Genomic DNA, 24404 nt, shown 5'->3' with positions numbered 1-24404 from the left:
AGCAACAAAGACCAATACATTTATCCAAGTAGTGCTATGCTAATCACAGGTTTACCTCAGCAGTGCTACTGGCATCACAAGTGAGTGAAATTCGTGTTTTTTTTGGTATACAAACAAATGCTAAAGCAAAGTAAGATCAGCTACCGTTACTATTCTAGGACTGTACAGCTTGAATCTTTTAGCTGAGTAAACTGATACAGAGCCTAATAAGAGATACATTCTTTTTATATGAACAATGTGTAAAAATTAACTTGAAACTGTCGTTTTTCTGTTTGTACTTTTTTTTTTGTCTGGATATTTGATGGTGCCTCATATTCAGAACATCCCTGTTAGACAGTGAAAGAATAGCCAGTTCTTGACTGAGACTATGTAATCAATACTCAAGTGAACATCTACTGAGCAGCTCAAAAACCTCCTCTGGCAGGTCTTGTGGAGTGTTCCCAGTAACCAGCAGCACGGTCAAGTGTGTCCAAAGCTTACTCAGGTTCATGGAGGTCCAACCTCACAACTTACAGGATATAAAGGAGGATCGACTGCTAACGTTTTTGGTACCAGATACCACAGGACACCTTCGGATATATCTTGTAGGTTTAACTTAACTTGTTAACATAACTTGTTCAGGTGGCACAATGGGGACCTAAACCAGGGGTGTCCAAACTTTTTTTGTTAGGGGCCAGAAGGAGAAATATATTTGAAGTCACGGGCCACAGACTCTGTAATAAAACAAATAATGAAATATACTATCTTTATATTTGACAGTGTTGTGTAAACTAAGATTTTTTAAATTGATGTTTCATTTCATGATGTCTCTTAATATTAAACTCCTTAATTACGGCAAATTTTAGACTCTTTTGCCCCGTTTTTCTGCGCTAGAAATGCGCCCCCTTTCCGTTTTAAACTCTTTGGCCCGTTTTTCTGCACTAGAAATGCGCACCCTCTCCTCTTTTAAACTCTTTGGCCCGTTTTTCTGCACTAAAACTGCGCCCCTCTCCGCTTTTAGACTCTTTGCCCGATTTTCTGTGCTAGAAATGCGCACTCTCTCTGCTTTAAGACTCTTTGGCCCGTTTCTGACACCTAGCGTTCAAACTTTGAATCTCACATTATAAAAACCTGCTTAACAGCGGGCCAACTTTCATTCTATTTCTAAAATGCCTCGCGGGCCGCTCCAAAAAAGGAAACGGGTCGCAGGCCGTAGTTTGGACACCCCTGACCTAAACAATATTACAGCCACTGATAGAGTAGTTTGGTTAGACGGTAAAAACAGAGTCAGTAAAAACAGCTCATTGGCATGTAAGTCATGGAGTAGAGCTATGCATCCTCACATTTCTGGAACACAGTGTGTGTGAGAGTGTGTTAATGCGTAAATGTGAGTCAGCTAAAGTGTCTTTCTTCAGTCCTCTGCAGCACACTGGGCCTTTTAAACCATGAATGGACGCTAGCTGTGGGCGGACACACTAAACTGAGGGCATTTAGGGTCGGAGCAAAGTGGCCTGAATAAAAGAAACGTTCAGTCACGCCTTTGACACACACACACACACACACACACACACAGAATCAGAAACGGTATTGCTACGCCCTGAGTTTCCTTCACCCTCGACTCAAATCTGTACTAAAGTTAAAGCTCTATAATGGTTCTAAAACAAACAATTTAGTTAAATGGAGGTATTTAGTTTCATGGAGGTTCTTCAGACTGTAAAAAGTTATTTTTTGGCCAGGGGTTTTCCAAATGTTCTGTAGCCAGGAATGCTTTCCTGAGGGAATTATATCAGTTTCACAGACCTCCTTGATTTATTTTATGAATAAATCATTCCTGGGTTGTACAGGTGGAACAGCATAGCAACCACAAGGGAATTGCCAAGGCTGTGCAAATCCTTTGTTGTTGTCAAAAAATATAACATGGAACCTCTGCAGATACATTTAATGAATAAAATCAAAGCAACTGCCTAGCAACCACCGAACAATACCATAGAAACCACAAGGGAAATAGTCAGGGCATGCAAATCCACAGACATCCTTAGATACTTGATTTTAGAATAAAATCCAACTGATCAGATCAACTGATCAGATGCTATGCAGTGCAGAAGCAATGTTGGATGAGGCTAGTAACCAGCAGGTTAATGCCGTTGTAACACTGTGTGCTAATGCCAGTGGAGAACTGTGGGACAAGGCCAGTAGCCTGTGTGCTAACACAATAGTAACAATTTTAAAACAAGCCAATAACTAGCATGCTAACGCTTAAGTTGCAAGGTTAAACAAAGCTGGTAGCCAAGGTTTTTTAGTGATGTAAAACACATTCGGTAGCTGGCATGCTAACAGCACAATTGATATGTTAAACAAGTAAAGTAGCCAACATGTTAACACCACGGTATTATGCAACACTAGTAAGGAACAGGGGTGTCGCCATGTTTTCCTTCTAATTCAGCAGGTTTCACCACTGGGTGGTGATGGAGGGTTAACTAAAAGCTAAGCTGTGTAAACAAATAATTTTTTCATGAAAAAAAAGCATTTTCTTTTAAAAGGCGAACAAGCACTAAATGTTAATTTACACATATTTCTATCCTAAAAACTGTTTATTTGGGTGAGTAAATTGGTTTTGTTTACTCACAATAAGCTTAGATTCCCAAATTCTTTCAGCACTAAGGTTGGAGCATTAGCATTAGCTGCTAACTGCTAATGCTGCTCCAGCAGTGCTAAATAGACTACAGGACGATAATACTCACCTCTGAATGGTGAAAGTGATTAGCATGCTTAGCGTGATTAGCGACTAATGTTAATACTGCTCCAGCCTCTGTGTTAGTGAACTAAACTGAAACTCCTGTATAACTCTGTACTTCAGTGGAGTGGCTTTACTGCTCCTCATTACCTGATTGGTAAAATTCATACATAAGGGGGACAGGATTATAAGGCACACTGGTGATTTTTGGGAAAATTTAAGGATTTTAATGCAGCTTATAGTGCAAAAAATACGGTATTGATGGTAAACAATGCTAAAAACAAGCATGTTAACACTGCGTTAGCGATGTGGGACAAAGCCACTACCCGGGTGCTAATGCTGTGGCTAAGGCCAGTAGCTGGAGTGCTAAAAGCATGCTAGCAATGTTAAACAAGGCTGGTAGCCACCATGCTAATGCTGCAGTAGCTAAGTAGTGCAGCAACAATAGAAATAACCGACCCTCTGACTTAACAAAGAGAATCCCACTTTAAGAACTGTGGCTTTAGTAAGCTAAACCTGGGTATGGATGTCTGGATGGATGGATGGATGGATGTCTGGATGGATGGATGTCTGGATGGATGGATGTCTGGATGGATGGATGGATGGATGCTTTATTTATCCCGAAGGAAATTTAGGATTTAGGTTCTAAAAAAAAGTAATTGGGAACCTTTCTTTTCAGGCCTGTGCTCTGCCTCCAGCTCACACCGCGGGCTGGAGCAGGTAATAACTGATTTTCTCTTTTTATTTTTAAGAAACTTGATCAGACATTCAACAAAATTCAGCATAAAATCATAATGAGGGAGGCTGATGAATAATGCAGAGACAGAAATGAACACTACATCATTTCATCTCTCAGAGCCTGACTGACTTCCTCTACCCTGCCAAAGTCTGACAACAGAGTTACTGTGCAGCACACACGCACACACAGAGAGAGAGAGAAACAATACCCAACTGTCATTTCTGAGCACAATGACTTCAAAAGCTCTCTCAGATGTAGGAACAGAAGTGGAGGAGCCTTCAAAGCTGCAGCTCTTTAGTGGAGGAACAGTGGAGGAACCGGCCCTTCCCACCAACACAACCAATTCTATTAAATATGGAAGCAGCCGCTGCACATGCACTCTGTGTTTGCAGTAATTGGCTCACATTCAAATTAAGGCGTGGAACACACACACACACACACACACACACACACACACACACACACACACACACACACTAATGTATTATTTTCAACTAGTACAGTGAGACTGCACAACTGAAAAACACACATTAACAAAAAGTCTCATAACAAAGACGGAGAGGACAAACTATAATACCCTATCATGACATGGAACAGGGCAAAAGTCTACCCTGTCCCATGATTTTTGCCATGTCTCATTGAAGCACTGAGCTGTGGGATATCTGGGCGGGGTCTCCTGAATTGAATGTGGGTGTGACTGATTTCTGCCAGAGTTCATCAGTCTAACTATACAGCTGATTTTAATGATCTCATTTTTAGGTGCATTCTGAAGCAGTACACACTGTGGCACGGTCTATATTAGAAAAATAAAAATAGTATAGCAGGCAAACAAAACTGTCCAGCTCTGAGGAGTAAAGTATTATATATATGTGTGTTTGTGTATTGCTGTATTTGTCCTGAAAACTCAGGCTGGATGTGGTAAACAATAGCAGGAAAAGAGAAAAGAGAGAAGGACCTGAGGGACTCTTCTGCTATTAATAGGCCACAGAGGGCACCAAGAGACCAAGTGTCTACTGAACCTTTATCTGAGGATGGGTCTGCTCAGGAAAACAGCAGCTCTACCATCAATGAGTGTTTTATGTGAACACACAAGACAAAACAAGACAAGAAAACAAGACAAAACGAGATAAGACAAGACAAGACAAGACAAAACGAGATAAGACAACTACAGTAGCCATACTAGTGCTGGAAACAAAGATGGAATTTAACCTCCAGATTTAACCCATCCATGCAGTGAACACCCACACTAGTGAACACATACACAAAGTGACATACAGTGACCACATGGGCCTGGAGCAGTGGGCAGGCATCCCCAAACGTTGGGAAACACATTGTATTTTTTTTTTTCGTTTTTAAAGCACTTTCTCACCATATGCCACAGTACATCTCACAAAATCTTATTAAAACTAACACAACCTACCAGACTCGCTCCAGTGATTGGATCACCCTTGAGGTACCAAGAGTTTTAACTAAACTGGGAAAATCTGCTTTTAGCCACAGTGCACCAGCAAGCTGGAATTCACTACAGGAAACTCTGAAACTCAGCTCGCTGGTGTCACTAAATCATCTTAAACTCCTAGTTTCTAACCACCTTCAGACAGCCTGCCACTGTTTTAGATCATTTTAGTTTTTTTTTATGATATTTGGTATGTTTTAAGTTTCTTTATTTATTATTTATTTTTGTATTTACTTATATTTTATTTATTTTTTTATGTTGGTTTGTTTTAGCGATTTTATTTATTTTTAGTTTCTTACTTTTTCTTTTACTATAGTTATTGCTTGTTTATATTTTACTATTTTGTGTTTAGTTTTTTTATTTATTTATCTGTAGTTGAATTTTTATTAGTTCTATTATCTTTTTTTTTACCTATGATTTTATGATTCCTACCCTTAAATTATTATTTGTTTTATATCTTAATATGTATTATTTATTATTTATATTTTTTATTATTATCCTCTTTTTTAATTCTTATACCTTAAATAAAGGTTGATTGAAACCAGGGTATCAAGTCACCACTCATCACTGCCTCACAGACACACAACAATAATCTACAGATACACAACAATAATCCATAAACATTAAAGATGGACCCATTTCAATAAAACTAAAACTAAAGAAAATTTCAAACCATCTTCTTATCAGCTTCTTCCCGGTCAGGGTTCTTGCAAATCTAGACTCTAATACCCAGAACGCAAGTGCATCACACACTTACACCTAGGGGCAATTAGCTTAACCAATGTACCATTTCCTCTTTTACAATGAAGTAAGCTAAATGATTACCAAGGGACATTTCACAAAACAACAGCACCAAGACCTGGAAGAGGAAGTGGTCTCAGTTCAGTACCAAACAAACTATGTAACTACAGCAGCTCTGACCAATCAGCGGAGAGAACATATGATGCGACACATTTTGTTGCACTTTGGATTTTCCTTGTGTGAAAACTAACCAACTCAAGGAAAAACACTCCAAATATACAAAGGTTTTTTGGACCAGAGCAAACATATAGATGTGTAATCACCCTAATGTCACACTGTACCAGTTAAAGTTGTGTAGATACAAAACAACCAAAAAGTGTTTCACACCTCATAATATTTATCTGACAGCTGGGGTCATCGGACTTGTTCGAACTTATTTGCTCACCATCAACATGCAGACTGCTTCTACAAACATTAGTGAAAGAATGGGTCGTTCTCAAGAGCTCAGTGAAATCCAGCCAGGTACCGTGAAGCCACTCCACTGAAGTACAGCTTTATAAAGGAGTTTCAGTTTAGTTCTCCAGCACCGGGGCGTAAGTAGCATTTGCATTAGCCGCTAACCGTCATTTCCCAGTTCAGAGGTGAGTATTATCTGCCTGTAGCCTGCTGCTACCCCTGGCTAGCACTGCTGGAGCAGCATTAGCATTACTCTCTAACCGTGCTAAGCGCTAGCTGTTTAGCCATTCAGAGGTGAGAAATATCGGACTGTAGTCTGCGTGTTAACCATGTTAAAACAACCTGCGTGGGACAAACCGCTAGCTAATATCACTCTGGCTTACCGAAACATTCAGGGTTCCTTACAGTGTAGCGCTGTCGTTAACGTTTAGCATCTAATGCTAATGCTTCAGCCTTAGTGCTGGAGAAATTCAGGAATCTAAGCTAACTGTAAAAAAAAAAAAAAAAAAAAAAAAAGTAGCGCTTTACTCACCCAAATTCAGGAGAGGAAATTTAGGAGAGTAGATTAACATACAGCGCTCATTTAAAAGAAAGTTTTTTTTTATTATTATTATTACAGTTTTGTTTACTTACCTTAGCTTTACTTAACTTAGTTGGCTACCACCAGCTTACCACCAAGCGGTGAGACCTGCTGAATTAGAAGTTCCTTATACTGTCTCTTAAAATGCGTCTTATAATCTGGTGCGCTTTATGTATGAAAATAAGAACAAAAAATAGACGTTCATTAGCAGTGCTTCTTATAATACTGTGCGCCTTATAGTGCAAAAATACGGTAGGTTCTTGCCAATACACAGGAGACAGTGGTAACTACATTAACTTGTCTAAACATTCACACTAACTGTCCCATAAACAGCCTGTCAACTAACACATCATCCACCCAACATCCTCCCTATAGCACAGAACAAACCCAAACCACAGCGTTAAAGGAAATGACAGACTCTAACTCACACTATAGACCAGGCTTTACGAGAACTGGCATGAGCTGGATTAGAAACCTGAGAGTGAGCTCAGACACTGACAGTCTGTGTGTACAGAGCTTTAGGCACAATCACACGCAGCCAGTCACACCATCACACGCCCTGCCGCAGCCTGCGGATACCCAACACACACTACATCACGCTCTCTCTCTGTGTGTGTGTGTGTGTGTGTGTGTGTGTGTGTGATGGATTAAAGGCAGAATTCAAATTCCATCACAAATGAGGATACGGTGTCTTTGTTTTTTATTAATACTACTAATCATACTAAACATTCTGCCTATTATTACACCACCTACCACTATTACTACTACTCCTACCACTACTTCTACTTGCAGTAAAGTTTCCACCACTAATACTAATAATGCATCGTATTGGAAAAAGTATGAACAGTATATGCAATATTGCAATATAAAGCTGATGTCCGTAAGTTATGGGATTTTGGGCCCTCTCTGGTGAGAATGGGTAATTGCACAGAACATGCGGAGGAATCATTTTAAACTGGGCGGGTGTGATGCGGTCTTCTTTCAGAGCGGATTAATCAGATTCCAGGTTATGTTCAGTCAGAGAGAGAGAGAGAGAGAGAGAGCTCAGTCAGAAACTTCACTTCAACTACACACTTTGTTTTTACTATGAGTGAATGAGCTACTGAGCTCTGAGTTTCCTCTTCTGAAGTCTCCACTGCTCCACCAGCCGCTCGCGTTCAGTAAAACTGAGCCGGATCCTCTTTTAGAGGCTGTATGTGTGACGTAAGTACATACGTACATAAAGTCGCGTGACGTGGCCAGAAGAACTCCTGCGAAAAGCGACCCGACATCCCAGTTTTTAGAATTAATATATTAGGCTTAGCAGGGATGGTTGTTCCAGCACAGTGGTACCATTAAACACTATATTTTAACCCTTCTCCACTCAGGAATGCTTCTGCTTTCAGTTTAGATATATACATAATATATATCTTTAATAAAAAGAAGACTTTTCAACGCTGTCAATGATACAGCATATACTCTTATTATTCATACACTGTATACCTAAGACTGAAGTAAAATAAATTATACTGGCCAAAAATAATCTGCCTTCACTAAATATGACAGAAATATTTCAGAAAATGAGTATAGCGGGAGTTGTTTCTTGAATTTGTGAACTATTGTGCAAGTGCTCATTGTGATGACTACGCTTAAACAATATATATTGTGCAACCTATTTTAAAGTGCCTTTCAAAACACAGAAGATCCATTTAAAACTACAAGTAAATAGTAAGAAACAAGCATAATGGTGAACAATGGCAATACAGGTCAATAGAATTTGGTGGATTTTGGATTAACTTTAGAAAAACAGATTAAATTGGACAGGCATTTAGCCCCACAGGCTTCCAACGACAATAACCAAATTATAATGTACAGTACGGAGGAGCATTGGGGCATAGGCTGGTGATTTCAGAATAGCAAAAATGTGAATAGGAGAACAAATATATAGCACCATTGCTATTTAAACTTAAAAACATAATTGCTTATTATCATTCACCCCTATTTCCTCTGTGATAGGGAGTCATCAATATTGGCTAGCTTATGGTTCAACTGTTCCAATACGCCTTAAATGCAGCAGCCTCAATAAATGCTGCTGTACTATTTAAGGTGAAATGGTAAATTTAGCTAGCTAGTTAGCTAACGAGACATGCTACTAGTAATTGTTTTATATACATAAAAATATACTAAAATTAGATTAAACTTAGTAAATACAATGCTTATTTTAAATGGTACCAAAGGTCAAATATACATTTGCGGATTCTTTAAATGTTTGATGCTTGATGCTTCACCTCCTAGCCTTTTGTCGCAACAAGAATGAGGAAGCCAATGTTCTGTAAGCGTTTCAAGGTGGAGCTGATATGACCTCACAGTATAGCATGAATGAATTTCACACACTATAACCTGTTTAAACCCAGCGCAGACCAACCACAAAGAAGAGCAGCATTATAGAAATCAATTCTAGAGGTCAGAAAAGCATGAAGAAGACTTTCAGCTGCAGAGGGATAATACGGGCAGATCTCTGAGTTTTTCAAGACGTGCAAAAGACTGTCTTCTTTAAGCTTTTGATGTGTGGATCAAACGACAGAGTCCAAAAACACGCCTCCCAAATTTTAACCTGAGATGAGGAAGATGTAATTAAACCAGGGAAAGATAAAGAGAGGTCACAGATTTTCTTAACAGCAGCAGAAAAGCAGTAAGCATCGCCTCAGGCCTCTCGTTACTCCACCTCAAGGGAACGCCAGTGGATAAATCACCACTTATAACAGGGTGGTAATCAGCATAAAGGTTCTTATATAGGTGTACATTTGAGTATCATCAGCATAATTATGAAACTGCAAGCTATAATGCCTCAACACCAAATCACCAAGGAAAGCAAGTAAATAATAAAAAACAAAGGACCAAGAACTGAGCCTTGGTGGACACCAAGAGACAGAAAAGATGAGTCAGATCGAAAACTGGTGACTGTTGGCAAAGATGTGATCTAACCATACGTTTACTAAAACCATGTCTGAGGTTACTTAAACGGTTTGCAAACCTTCTCTGAAACCCACATTCTTGAAAACTGTTCGAGAAAGTTTTGAGAAACAATTAGTCATAATGTTAACCAAAGTCTTTTAGATGTATTTAGTAGAATGTCAGTAGACATCATAGAAAACATAGAAAACGGTTCCTGTCTCTTGTGTTGTATAGAGGCGGAGCAGACTTCCAATTTATGTTATTCTGACACCTTTTGAAAGCTGTTTGAGATACTATTTAAAAAGCTCACCTTAAATTAAAAAAATCAATAAATCTCTATTTAAAAGTCAAATTTTAATATAAAGTGAGCAGACCTGGCCAAAGCAGTGGGCAGTAATCACTAGTGATGGGCTGATCCACACTTTTCAGTTCCGATCCAATACCAATACAAATTCTGATACAAGAGTTTTCACATAAAAAATATTGTTAATTTCTTTTTTTTTTACTTATTTAACATAATTATTGAATTTAACAATATAAATTACTATTATTGATGGTATTGTGCTATGAGCTACTTCTCTGTAATCCCTTTGGTCATAAGAGTCTAAAATGAACCCCACCCTCCTTCTCTCACCTGAAAGCAATGCAGGTGCTTAATTAAACTGGTAATTTCACACCGCAAGCGTAGTTCCACCCTAGGCTTGCTTTTCTGTGTTTCCAGACTAAAATATCTCTAAATAAACATAATTTTCGTAAAACCAACAGCTAATATTACTAGCTTAGACATTTATAAACCAGAGCTGCTGCAGGATGACTAGCTGACTAGTGTCCTGTTATTCTTTGACATAAATCATCTAGTTAGTCTGTACAACAGATTACCCAAATTACATGTAACTGTGTTGCTTTTTCGTATTTCTATACTGAAAGATCTACAAACAAACCAACAGAAACAGACCAACAACTAAGGTTTGTACTCTGAGCGACTATGAGGCTGTTGAGGGTTTAAGCTGTGAAATGGAATCAGGACTGGTGATGTGTCTCATGTTAACGTTACACTGGCTTAATGGTCCAGCTCAAGGAGCAAAACTAAAATCTGGTAAGTAGATCAGTAAGTAGATCGGCCATGTCCATCTGATATACGATACATTAGTTTACGTCAATATCAGACCCGATATTGCCAATATTGCCAAACCCAGGAACTGAACCCACAACCCGATCACCAATTCTCCAGTGTTCCAACTGCTGAGCCACTCACTGCCCTCAAAGCTGTACTGGCGGTGGTGGGATTTAAATCCATGCACCCAAAGAGACTAAAGCCTTAATTCAGCTCTGTGGACTGCTCATCCATTCTAATAATAATACAATGATAATAAAAACAACCAGATGATCATTTAAGCATGGGACTGGGACATGTGAATATCCACCCAAAGAAGCAAACCTAAACTGCCAAAATGCGAAATTCACCCCAATTGTGTGAATATAAGTCGATTTACTACAACAAACTGCACAACTATTACCATCTCAGTAAGGTGAAAGGGTGGTGTGTACTGACCTGCCGTGGGCGTGGAAATCGAGGTGGACGTATTTATCCTCGTGGGAGAGGGCACGCTTCGCTCTCTGGTGGTGACTGTGCAGGAGATCCGTGTCGTAGGACAGACCTTCATAGTGGCGGATGTATTTATTCAGACGATTCTCAAACTGACCTGCAGAAAAAAATCGAGAGAAAAAAAGAAAAGAGAAAAAGAAACAGTATTATATCACTCTAACAGCATTTTCACACCTGAAAATCGAAACGGTCTAATCTAAAGTCTGGAGCAGGGTTGATGTGCTTGCTACATCTTATTATGTATTTTAGTTTAGCTAGTTTTGTCTGGATTCACAGTGCAGATTAGTGAGAGAGAATTTAATATGGCTGCATGATATATTGTTTATGCATAGTCATTGCTTATGTGCACATGCACAATATTCACATCGCAGGATGTGCGATGTCACTTAAGGCAATTAAATCGAACACGTCATGTTGCAAAGTTTTAATTTTTGATACAAGAAGTAGATACACAGCGCTGTCTCTGTGTCTGTGTGAGTGACAGACAGCTGTTGCCTGAGAAGCGCGAGGGGGAGCGGGATCGTGAGGGGGGGCAGCAGTAAACGCGAAGTAACCGCATGGCCTCCATCCACATGGTTGGGCACGAGCTTGTGAACACACGAAAGTTGTCAAAATATGTGCACCTCAGTCCAGCACAGTTTTGCGCAGATTTTTCCAGTTAGACCCGAATTCACACTTTTAACGCCAGAAAAAGCCATTTAAATGCCTGATTAAAGGGCCGATTACCGTTGTTTTGCTGTTTTTCTCAGGTTTTGACTCAGCTCTTGATTGATCTAGACACGGGTGGGGCGTGGTTGGTGAGGTCATAGGCCCTGCATGGTTTAATATCATGATATATATCACTGAAAAAAGAACATTTGCAAATTGTACATTTTTACCAATATCTTGCAGCCCTAGAACTAAAGAACTTCTCCCTTTGGTCTGAAAGTCTGAACCATCTAATTCAAACGGTGTTTCAAACGGCAAACTAACCAGACATGGTTCAAATCAATGGATTTTTTACAAAAAAATATTATCACAAAAATATTTTGAATATTGTAATACTATTTTAGGGCCATATCGCTCACCTCTACTTATAAGACGCCCAAAATTAACAATTCTCAGTTAAAATTCTCTTTAAAAATGTCATATCATTCAGGCCCAACAGCAGTGTTTACATGTATTGTGCACCAGTACAATATGTTTGTGTGTGTGTGTGTGTGTGTGTATGTGTGTTTTTCTTCAGATTGAAAAAAAGCCTTTTCCTGGTATAACACTGCACTAATAATAGCCTGACCTCAGAGGAGAGCTTACTCTCACACTCTAATACGCCGCGCCTCGGCTAAAACGGCAGCGCTGGCACAGCCTGGCGTGGCACGGGCGAGGGCAGTTTAATCCCACTCACCATCCCCTCCTCTCTCCACTGCCACGCTTTAATGCAACACAAATCCACACCGATGTGATGGGAAGAAAATAATGATTTAAATATGCAGATTTAGCCCAAAAAGTGCAGCTTCACAAGCCTACTCTGTACAACCCTCAGCCTAATAACACAATAAATCCTCTCTTTTTGGTATTTTTGCTAAAATTCTAATGGAAATCAATGTGAATACTGCAGATATAACTTTTCTAAAATATTAAAACATATATTAACAATAAAGAAAAAATTAATATCGAGTATAAATCAAAATATTACCGGATTTTACAGACTATAAGGTGCACTGTATAAATTAACATCTATTTTCTGGAGATTTCTCTCCTAAAACTGTTTGTTTGTGAGTAAAGCGCTTCCGTTTATTTACAGCAAGCTTAGATTTCCAATATTTTTAACAGCACAGTTAGCAGTTAACGGTTAGCAGCGCTTAGCGCTAGTAAATGCTGCTCGTCAGCGCTACCCTGAGGTACCCTGAGTGTTACGGTAAGCCAGGGCGATATCAGCTTGTTTTAACATGGTAAACACACAGGCTGTGACCGAAATGGCTCCCTACTCCCTCATTAGTTTTGCGCTATGTAGGGAGATAATAATAAGTTCACTAATTAGTGGTAAAACGGGAGTGAATTCGGACACTAACTCATCATTATCATGCGCCAGCACCGGTCGCATAAACACACACAGGTGAGAGAGGGGCTGAACCGTGTTTAAAACTCCATAAACACACTGAACTGAGCTCTGAATTAAAGATAGTGAAGCTCTGAGCTGATCATGAAGTTATTTATCCGTTTGTTATTTTTACGCTGTTTAGAAGATGATCCTCACATTACTGAACTACATGAAGAAAACCTTAAAAATAGCAGCGTACACCGGCTCACACTGTTGCCAGATTGGGTGGTTTCATGCCAAACGTCGAATTGTGTCTGAAATTGTTTGGAGGAAACGCTGTGATTTGACAGGTGAACAAAACTACCAAGTGTAAAGAGTTGGGAAATTTAACTCATCGGTGTTGCAGTTAGATATCTAACCCTGCAGAGACAGAGCTTTTAGTCCTGCTGATGGAAATTTGAAGCTGTGTTTATGTTCGTTATTATATGTGAGTAAGTTATTTCTTTCTTTCATTGCTTGCAAGGTTGTTTTTATGTACTGTTTTTAAGTTTTTGTTTTGTGTGTCCAATGATACAAGGCACAAAACACATAATACAAATATGCAGATAAACTCGTTTAAATATATTTATTTGTAATCAGTGATATTTAAGATATTTATGGTATTTTAGTTAAGATCATGTTGGAATAAACCCTGTAATATTGTTAATATGACGAACATCAGCTGTTTGGGTGGTTTTGTCAGTAATTTTGTCGATTTGAAACACGTTTTACCCTGTAAATTGGTTTTATCTGAATCCCACTGTAACAATCTGGCAACCCTGATGGCTCGCTGTCCGCTCCGTTTCTTCGGCTGTCTGTTGCTTAGTTGCGAGACCCGCAAAGCATTTTGCGAAGTTTACTATAAATCATGATGCATTATGGGATTTTTTAGTGCCCTCAAAATCACGTACGAATCCCTCCTTATGATTCGGACACTCAAAGAAAAATGGCTGACATACTCAATAGTGCCCTAACTAGTAAATAGGGAGCCATTTCGGTCACAGCCACAGATTACAGTTCGATATACTCGCTTCTGAACGTCCAAAATGCTAGCGCTGCAGTTAGCGGCTAATGCTAATGCTGCGGCAGCCTGGAGAATCTTCACTGAAACTCCTGTAAAATACTGTACTTCAGCAGAGTGTCTTTCCTGCTATATAAGGTGCACCGGATTATAAAACGCACTTTCGATTTTTGGGAAAATTTAAGGATTTCAAGAGCCTTATAGTGTAAGAAATATGGTAATAACGATAATAACTAAATAAAAAATTAAAAAAAACTCTCTAGCTAAACAGTTTATGCTACTATTTTAAACAAACATTTTTTTTAATTTTATACTATATTTCTGGTAAATGCTAGTAACAGAATCAAATATTTGCACCAGTTCTGGGGTATTCTTGCTAAAATGTTATAGCTAATATCGGAACCAAACATTTACTCAATACCGACAGTTCAATTTAAAGGTAATTTTTCAAAAACCTTCATTCTATTAACTGAGACACTCTTGCTAAAATATTAATGCTAATATTTAAACCACATATTTATTTGACATTTAATATTCTTAATTTCTGAGGTAAATTGCTAAAATGCTACTGCTAATAACTGAATCAAGCATTTAGGTAAATCCTGATGTAATTTTGCTAAACGGTGACTGCTAATATTTGAATTATTCAATATTTATATTTAATGTCTGACATAGTTTGCTTACAGTAATGCTAATAACTGAATTAAACATTGCACCTGTTCTGAGGTATTCTTGCTAAAATGTTAAAGCTAATATTTGAACCAAACCTTCACTCTATACTGCTAATAACTAAATCAAACATTTAAGCCTGTTCTGATGTTCTTATATTTGCTAATATTTGAAGAAAATGTATAATGGTACTTAATATTGATACTTGTTTCTGAGGTAATTTAGCAAAAATGTTAATGCTAATAATTTAAATATACATCTATTTAATACTGATTTGTTGTTTCTGATGTGATTCTGCATAAATATTAATGACTGCTAAAATCTAAACTATTCAATATTTATATTTAATGTCTGAGATAATTGTGCTTAAATAGTAATGCCAATAACTGAATCACATATTTGCACCTGTTCTAAGGTATCCTTGCTAAAATGTTAAAGCTAATATTTGAACCAAACATGTTCAATATTGATAATAAATATAACACATATATGTAACTAATGTGTCTTATATTTAATGATAATGATGAAAAGAAAATTAATACTTTAATTGATGATGATGATTCACATTATAGCCATTTGTAATTTTCTATTCCTCAATGTTGAATTAGCACAGTGGTTTGAACATTGGAGAGCAGGCTCTGTGTGCGCTGTACCGTCTAGAAAAGCAGAAGGGGTTTAATCTTGAAACCAAAAAGCAGCTGCACAGTTAACTAGCACAGTTACCTTTATAAACTGAGTATAAACTGTTTAATATTTCAGAGCAAGAGAAGTTAAAAACAAAACAAGTTTTTACTTAATTCATTTAATAATGCACATAATCATCATTAACATTTATCAATATCATACAGTAGTGAAACATCATACAGGACCATCATTTATTATTAAAATTAATGCTGATATTTAATCAATATCATACAGTAGTGAACTGTTCTGTGTGGTTTAGCTCAGCCATACACCGGGGAGGACAACACCCTGCAGAGACTCTGTTTCCTGTTTAAAGAAATACCTCCACCCCCTGTAGCTCCACCCACACCAACCTGATATAAACACCACCACTCCTCCCTTCTCCTGCTCTATACACACACACACACACACACACACACACGCACAGCAACACACACACACACACACACGCACAGCAACATGCACAGCAACACGCACAGCAACACGCACAGCAACACGCACAGCAACACGCACAGCAACACGCACAGCAACACGCACAAGAAGGTCTGACAGGAAATGTACAACACAGCAGCTGTAGAGAGGGATGATTGTGGAATCAGCTCTGTGTTAGAGTTGGAAATACTGTGGAATAAAATACCAAATCACAAAAGATCAAAAGTGTCTCTCCCTCAAACCTGAAGGCAGAAACATTGGGAGGAACCAAGACTCAAAAGAGAGGACCCATCATCCTCTGATGAAATCCATTAAATATGAGTAATATAAAAAGTACAACGACACTGCAACATTACCAAAAACCATTCTGATGCAAGAACAAAGCAAAAGTCACTACCTTCCTTCATTCATGGTTTATTCACAATATAAATTCATGAAACCAGTATTGCAAATGAAACTAAATCATGAGCTGCACATGTCTTTACAACCCTGACTGGTATCAAAATTGCTAAATCAAAAGGGCGTTTTCACACCAGCACTATTTGGTCCGGTTAAAATGGATTCAAAACTAGTGGAGGCGTTCTCTGTCCGGTCCCAATCCAACTCTGAAGACACTTGTGGTGAGAATGTGATCTGGTCTTGATCTGACCCAGCTATCAAACATACTCCTTTTATTTGAACTAAACTGCTGAAACGGTGCAGTTTAATCTGATATATTAGCCAGATAACGCTAATTACGCTGTCTCTGCTTCTTCATGCTGTTTACACGTGAGGTCTGTGCTGTGCTCACTACTTGTAGCTGCTCGGCTCCTTTTACGACGTGTACATCTGTGCAACACGTCCTATTGGGAACACTGTGTTTAAAAGCGCAGCGTTTTAAACTGCACAGATACACACGCTGGAACACAGAATCATCACACTATATTTACTTTCCTGTTCCCACCCCAGACAGCTCTGACCAATCAGAGGAAGCAACATACTCGCGTGGTTTATTGGTTCACATTTTGGTGCGTCTAGGTTTGTGCCTGTGTTAAAATAAATCAAACAGAGGGAGAAAACAATACAAGTAAACAAACTCATCAACTGATCTGGACCAAAGAAACCAGCTACAGGTGTGAAAACGCACTTAAAATCAATAACCAACATCTGGCAGATTAATATTCAACAATGTTTGAAACTGATAAATAGGGAAAACCCAAACTGTGCAAACCGAACAGCACATAAAGAACAATGCTGTCAATGTTAATCTGTCTTTCAGGTGCTGTAAAATATTAGTCAGGGGTGATTTCCCTGATCCCTGATTCAGCTCTGCAGTTAATCATCAGATGTGATCAGAGAAACCACCCAGCTGTACACAAACCCAACTCCAACACTGCAGGTCCAGGAACAGTCTGCTGTAATGGGAGCCGGTCTGTGTTGAAGGTTAAGCCCTGGTGTGGTTTCAGATCCTCCACAACAGCATGCTTAAACTTTTACTGTGGACACAGGTCAGATTAGCACTCTGTAAGATCCTGAGGGTAGCAGTTCAGCTGTTTAAAGCACCTGAAACAGTAAACTTTACAGTGCCAGTAACTGTAAAGCTTATACATTCCTTAGAAACTAATAATACTAGAAAGTGTACAGTGGCAGAAACCAGAGACAGCATACTATTATTATTCTATAAACTATAGACAATATTTCTCCCAAATTCCAAATAAAAATATTGTAATTTAGAGCATTTAGTTACAGAATACAAGATTTCTTTAGAAATCAATATTTGGTGGAATAACCCTGGTTTTTAATCACAGTTTTCATGCATGCTTGGTATGTTCTCCTCCACCAGTCTTACACACTGCTTTTGGATAACTTTATGCTGCTTTACTCCTGGTGCAAAAATTCAAGCAGTTCAGTTTGGTTTGATGGTTTGTGATCATCCATCTTCTTCTTGATTATATTCCAGAGGTTTTCAATTTGGTAAAATCAAAGAAACTCATCATTTTTAAGTGCTCTCTTATTTTTTTTCAGAGCTGTATATTTAGGAGCTGTGCTTTTGACTATGAAAGCTGTAATAGAGTGTCAGTGAGTGTAAACGCAGCAGAAAGCTGATGGTTTGTGATCTGTGAAGAGCAGAAGTGTCAGGATGCTCTCTGAAGATAACCAGGGGAGAACCACGCCATCTCTCTCTCAGTCTGACAGCTGTGGACCCTCACTTCCTCTCTCCAGCAGAACTCCAGACACTGAGAAAATCACCTGACACGCTCTCAGAAAACACTGTTCTTCTGATACACACACACACACACAGGCTGTGTGATCTGAGAGAGAAAACATTACAGTTCTGAAATACAGTTTACAAAATTTGAAGTCCGCAGAATGTGGGGGAGAGAGAGAGAGAGAGAGAGATGAATGTGTGCCGAAAGTGTCCTGCAGGACAGTATTAAACCTCTTCAAAAAGACTCTGTATCACTCTCAGACTCTTCTGCTCTTCCACTCACTCTCCCTCTTTCATTCACACTCCCTATCCATCTCAGACTCTCTCTCTCCGACTCTCCCAGATTCTTCCTTTTAGACTTGATCCTTCATTCACTCTCCTGCTTAGACTCTCTCAGAAAATCTCTCTCTTCCTCTCTTACCAGATTATTTACTTCATTCAGAATCTTCCTCTATATAAACTACAATTAAAATCCACTTTTTCTTGTTCTATATGTCTCTCTGAGTTGTATATGATGCTGCATATGAAACCCTTCTTCAACCTTTATTGTCTGCAGTAGCTAGTGAAAGAAATTGTTCAGAAAAATGAGTCGACTGGGAAAAGCTCTGGGTCTACGTCAACTCGAGAGTTCGTGGATGAGTGCTGGATGTTAATCTTCACAGATTTCTTTCTTATAAATGCCTCCTAACAACGCTACACTTATGAACCCTGAGTGCTCCAGTAAACCAGGGCAATATTAGCTAGCGGTTTGTCTCATGCAGCTTGTTTTAACACTGCAAACACTCAGACTATAGTCCGATATACTCGCCTCTGAATGGAGAAAGAGCTAGCACTTAGTGCGGCTAATGCTAATGCTACAACATCAGTGCTAGCCAGGGTAAGCAGCAGGCTACAAGAATGAGATAATTCTCCCCTCTGAACGGCGAAAAAGCAAGCACTAAACAGGGTTATTGGCTAATGCTTGTACTGCTCCAGCCTTGGTGCTGGAGAAACTGTTCTGAAACTCCTGTATTATGCTATACTTCAGAGGAGTACCTTTACTGTTTCTTTCATACTGACTGGTAGAATCATACATAAGGTACACTGGATTATAAGGCACATTTATTGTTTTTGGGACAATTAAAGAATTTTAGGTGCAACTTGAAGTCTGACAAATATTATATTCTCCGTCTCCAGAACTATTTTGGCCTGTATAATAAGACAAATAGCAGAAATTTGGCATGTCAGACACCATATGTATAAAATACCATCATTGTTTGAAGATACAGTTAAATACAATTAAGTCTAAATATTTGATTAAAATGTGTCATTGCACAGAGCATCCTAACAAAAATACTTTTAAAGCATGCATTGTGGTGCAGGCTGTTTCAAGAGTGGATAAATCAGGTGAGGTTAGCTAGGAACTTAGCTAGAAAAAAAATCTATGCATCTTTGGTGTAATGACGAGTGAGCAGATGAAGACTGAAGAGTTTACTGTTCTGATCTCTCTATATTCACATTAGCTCTTGTATCAGCATCATTAGAATCACTGTGTTACAAGCTGTTACAACCCGGAAAAAAGTGTCAGGACCTAACAGACCACTCTGTTTTTAGAATGAATATACAGCTCTTTAAAACATAAGAGACCACTTAAAAATTATAAGTTTCTTTTTTTTTTACCAAATTGAAAACCTCTGGAATATAATCAAAAGGAAGATGGATAATCACAAGCCACCAAACCAAACTGAACTGCTTGAATTTTTGCAGCAGGGGTAGCATAAAGTTATCCAAAAGCAGTGTGTAAGACTGGTGGAGGAGAACACGCCAAGATGCATGAACTGTGATTAAAAACCACCAGGGTTATTCCCCCAAATATTGATTTCTGAACTCTTAACTTCATGAATATGAACTTGTTTTCTTTGCATTTTTGAGGTCTGAAAGCTCTGCATCTTTTTTGTTATTTCAGCCATTTCTCATTTTCTGCAAATAAATGCTCTAAATGACAATATTTTTGGAATTTGGGAGAAATGTTGTCTTTAGTTTATAGAATTAAAAAACAACAATGTTCATTTTACTCAAACATATACCTATAAATAGCAAAATCAGAGAACCTGATTCAAAAACTGAAGTGGTATTTGAAGAAATGGTAACAGAAGCACACTGATAGCATATATAATAATATTTTGTTCTCTTCCCAATAAGAAACACTATTGTTTTCTATTTAAAACAAAACATTTGTTAAAACTGCTGCAGTATATGGTATTACTGTTATACCGCCCCAACCCTACCCAGGTATGAGGGGTGGAGAGTAGGCTATGGCCAGTTGGCCAGTCAGCTACACATCAGGCCATACTCCACACAGTCATGTTTCCAAAGCCACAGAGTAGAAAGCTAATTAGACTCCCAAACTGAACTAAAACGAATTAGTACAGGAGGAGTAAAGGTGCTTCAAATGATTCTCTAAGCTATGTCATAGGAGAACTCGTTTTCTATGAGATATGCAAATGTAACCTTTTTAAGGTCTGAAGAACCTTATGAAACTACGTAAAGATTCTTTACCAGATAAAAGTTTTGAAAAAGGTAAAATGACTGTCTGACACCAACTTTACATGCAAGCTATTAATTCCAGTATGAACACTTGAAAGTTCTGACCAAAGTCCTAACCCAGGTTCACGTATTTGTTACAGGTTTTACAGTTTTTATTTCACGACCACAGCATGTCTGTAATTGGTCCAACAGTTCAAACCAGCAATCAAGTTGGCTGTCTTGAAGCATTTGTCTGTTGGTTTGAAAAAAAACCTGTGCAACAACATGCGCCACAACAGACCACATTAACATGGTCTCACTGCTTATTGTTCAAAGTTGCTTGTTGGGGATAAAAAGGTAAATACAGGAAGAAGGTTGTGTGTTCAAAATTAGTGTACATTTCAGTGTAATTCAGCCATATATTACTTAATATATGTTGTAATTATCTGGGTAATAAATCAGCTTAAACTGCACCTGAACAGCCGTTTAACTCTGGTTGAATCGAGGTCACATCGCATTCTCACCACAAACAGAGCTGCTCCAGTTTCAGTTGGTTTGGGACCAGACCAAGACCACCACTTTTCGTGAGACTCTGTGCAGTTGTTTTCACACTTGTTTTCACCAAACGAACCACTTCAGTGCAAACAAACTATATCCTGTCTTAACTGGACTTTAGTGCTGGTGTAAAAACAGTGAGAATTGATACTTTACGTATAATATCACAAAAATATTAAAATCTTCTTACACCCCTACATGGCACCTGCATTTTTGAGAGAGTACCCTAGCCAGCAGAGAGCTGAAGAAGCACTGCAGAGAGATGAGGAAGGTGAAAATAATAAAAGACGAGTGATGGGAAAAGCATTTCTTTGAAGAATGAAAAATAAGTCCTACTTGTGTTTGGATTTATTAGCTCTGTAAACGGTACAGAGCCGCCGGCGAAGAGCTGCTGCTCCAAGAAACGTGACACTCACACACCAACGCACTCCGATACACACTAATACACACTGATACACACAAATCCACACTAACACACAGTAATACACACTAATACACACACTCAGTCGTCTGAAGAAAATCCCCAAGACGCCAATAAAGGCTCAACAGGGCTTTTAAAGAGCGAATGAACGTCTGAAACGGAGAACCTAGAGAGCGGAGGAGTGTGGGGTAGTGGCAGACAGCTCTTGTGAAGACGTCACTGTGGGCTTCTCACAAACACACACACACGCACACACACACACAATCAATCCCATTAAAGCACAGTGACACCAGAGCAGCTCTGAGATGCTAAATAGCTGCACTGCTCTGGCAGGTTGCCCCAGCGGTACTATCATTATTAAAGGACAGAAGGAGCAACACAGCCATTTAGACACACACACACAAAATAGTGTCTAAAACCATACCTCTGTCCAAAATTTCCCTCAGAACAACACAATAAAAGAACTAAGAGCTAAGAATTAAGAGTTAAGAAACGTCACTGTATTCACATTAATCTTACTTGGCCATTTGAAACTAATCATGATACCAGGGTTCATCATGACATCACTAAATAAACTGCTTCTGACACCAATCGTTATATTTAAACTAATACTTAAATATCAATGCAGTACTGAAAAACAAAATACTGCAATATATCAATATTTTCTTCACACACCTAAAAGACCAGGTGTAAACAGTGTTGCGGTTAGTTCATGCGTTAAGACAATATCTGGCTAAGGCCACATAAAAAAAACGTGTAAACAAACTCAAGTCACATTTGAAACCGTTACCGTATGAACCGGTATACCGCCCAGCACAAGAGCATCCCTAGATATATTATCTTCTATCTATCTAAATGCTTCTGAAAGTCAAACCCAGAAACCCACTTAAACTTTCCAGCATCATAAACCCGTCTTTCAGTAAAGGCAGCAGGCAGCCTCTCCAGAGGCGGTGGTTACAGCGTGATATGAACGTTAAAGTGGAGTTTTAAGAGCCGCCACTACAGTGTCTGCTCTCAGCACCCACTGATATGAAGATGTTTACTTTTATAGGCCTACAGACAAATAATGTCCCATTTTGGCTCCCGTTTCCACGGCAACCCGACACTTGTCCCTTTAAATGGCGGGGCAATTTGTTGGAAGAGGTCGGCGGGTCCGGCACAGGACAGGCGGTGCGTAATGACCAGGACAGTGACGATCCATTAAAATGATGTGTAATTAGCGGCTGCTCCATTTCACTCAGCGCTGTGAGGAAAACGACTGTACAGCACCGTTCAGAGGAATGTGGAGGTAGGAGAAACCACAGAAAAGACCTTATAATATATGATGCAGAGCCTAACACCTTCTTTCTAGTGGTAAAGAGAACCAAGGTTTGAGTATTATTTCAGAACATGTGGAAAAGTTTGGCTGGTTCTGATCGTGGATCGTACATTTACTAACAGAATCAGGATAAACAAGAGTAAAACTCATCACCAGCAACCTAATACACACTGAGAGTCCAGCAAACATATTTCAAATCCAATTTTTGATGGCTAGTGGGATAAAAATATTTTTTTTACGATATTACGATAAAATCATTTATCACGATAATCCCTGGAACAATACATCATCCGGTAAAAACAGTAATTGTGACAGGCCTACAGATTACCCTTTTTTAAAGGTGTCCTTCCACTAAAATCCTGTCTGCCACCGCACCATTATACCGGACCGCTGGAACACTTTTTTCTTTTTCTTTTTTTTTTACAAAAAAACAGCTCACATGGCATTTCTTCATACTAGAGACCACAACTAGACATTATAAAAAAAATAATTACATTAAAAAAAATTTAAATGGAATTTTATCTGCTTGATTTAAGCAGAAGGTAAGTCCCACACACAATCTTTTTCATCATGTATAACACAAGTGTGCCGTTTATGTGTTAGCATCAACAGCAAAGAAACATTAAATCTGAGCTTTTCAATTTAATATGGGGTATTGAAATGTGATACATATTCGATTTGCAGTAATGTGATTGTGATTGGTATCAAGGAGAAGGAAAAATGAGCAGACAGTAAAAGGAGGTGAGCAGATAGTAAAACATACTAGGTATGAGGTTTGGAGTAACAGAGCTCATAAATATGTAAACACATGTTGCAACAGCTCAGTGTTTCTAATGAAATGGCCAGACACGTGGCCGCAAGGCGAGATTGAAAGACGAGGCTAAAAGACGAGGCTGTAGCATCAAAAGAAAATTAAAAATTAAGTTTATAGAAAGGTCTTTCTGCAGCTGAATAACAAGTTGAAGTGAATTCTGGGTAATAATCCAGATCAGCCTAAACTCATTCATAGTTCTTAAGATTCTGACAAGGATGAATCAGAAACTTCACGTGAAGTGCTGCTGTTTAGCACATGCGCTTCAGTTACACTACATTTACTGCTCAGACAGAGTTCAGATATCTGTTAAAAAGACATGTGTACAGCCAAAAATACACATTGGATTTGGGCTTTACATACACAACAAACACCAGTTCTTTATTTGTACATTATTCATGTAATAAAAGTGCTGTATTTCTTTGTTTTGGTAATAAAATTACTATTTATTAATGAATTCTTTAATGTTTCTATTCTAACTGTAATTGCCTTTAATACTTGCATAATAAACATAAT

General features: G+C 38.5%; 1 protein-coding gene across 1 annotated transcript in view; it reads right to left on the bottom strand.

Moving 5' to 3' along the window:
- Positions 1–24404, bottom strand: part of adam10a (ADAM metallopeptidase domain 10a) — a 166380-nt gene that overhangs the window by 120322 nt on the left and 21654 nt on the right. Inside the window, exon 2 of the mRNA XM_049471154.1 lies at positions 11172–11322. Within this exon, the coding sequence (XP_049327111.1) occupies positions 11172–11322 (151 nt within the window). The remainder of the gene's footprint in view (positions 1–11171; positions 11323–24404) is intronic.

This window comes from Astyanax mexicanus, chromosome 23 (genome assembly GCF_023375975.1).
Source record: "Astyanax mexicanus isolate ESR-SI-001 chromosome 23, AstMex3_surface, whole genome shotgun sequence".
Classification (NCBI taxonomy): Eukaryota; Metazoa; Chordata; class Actinopteri; order Characiformes; family Acestrorhamphidae; genus Astyanax; species Astyanax mexicanus.
The sequence above is the reverse complement of the archived record's forward strand: the minus strand, read 5'-3'. Positions and strand labels throughout refer to the sequence as shown.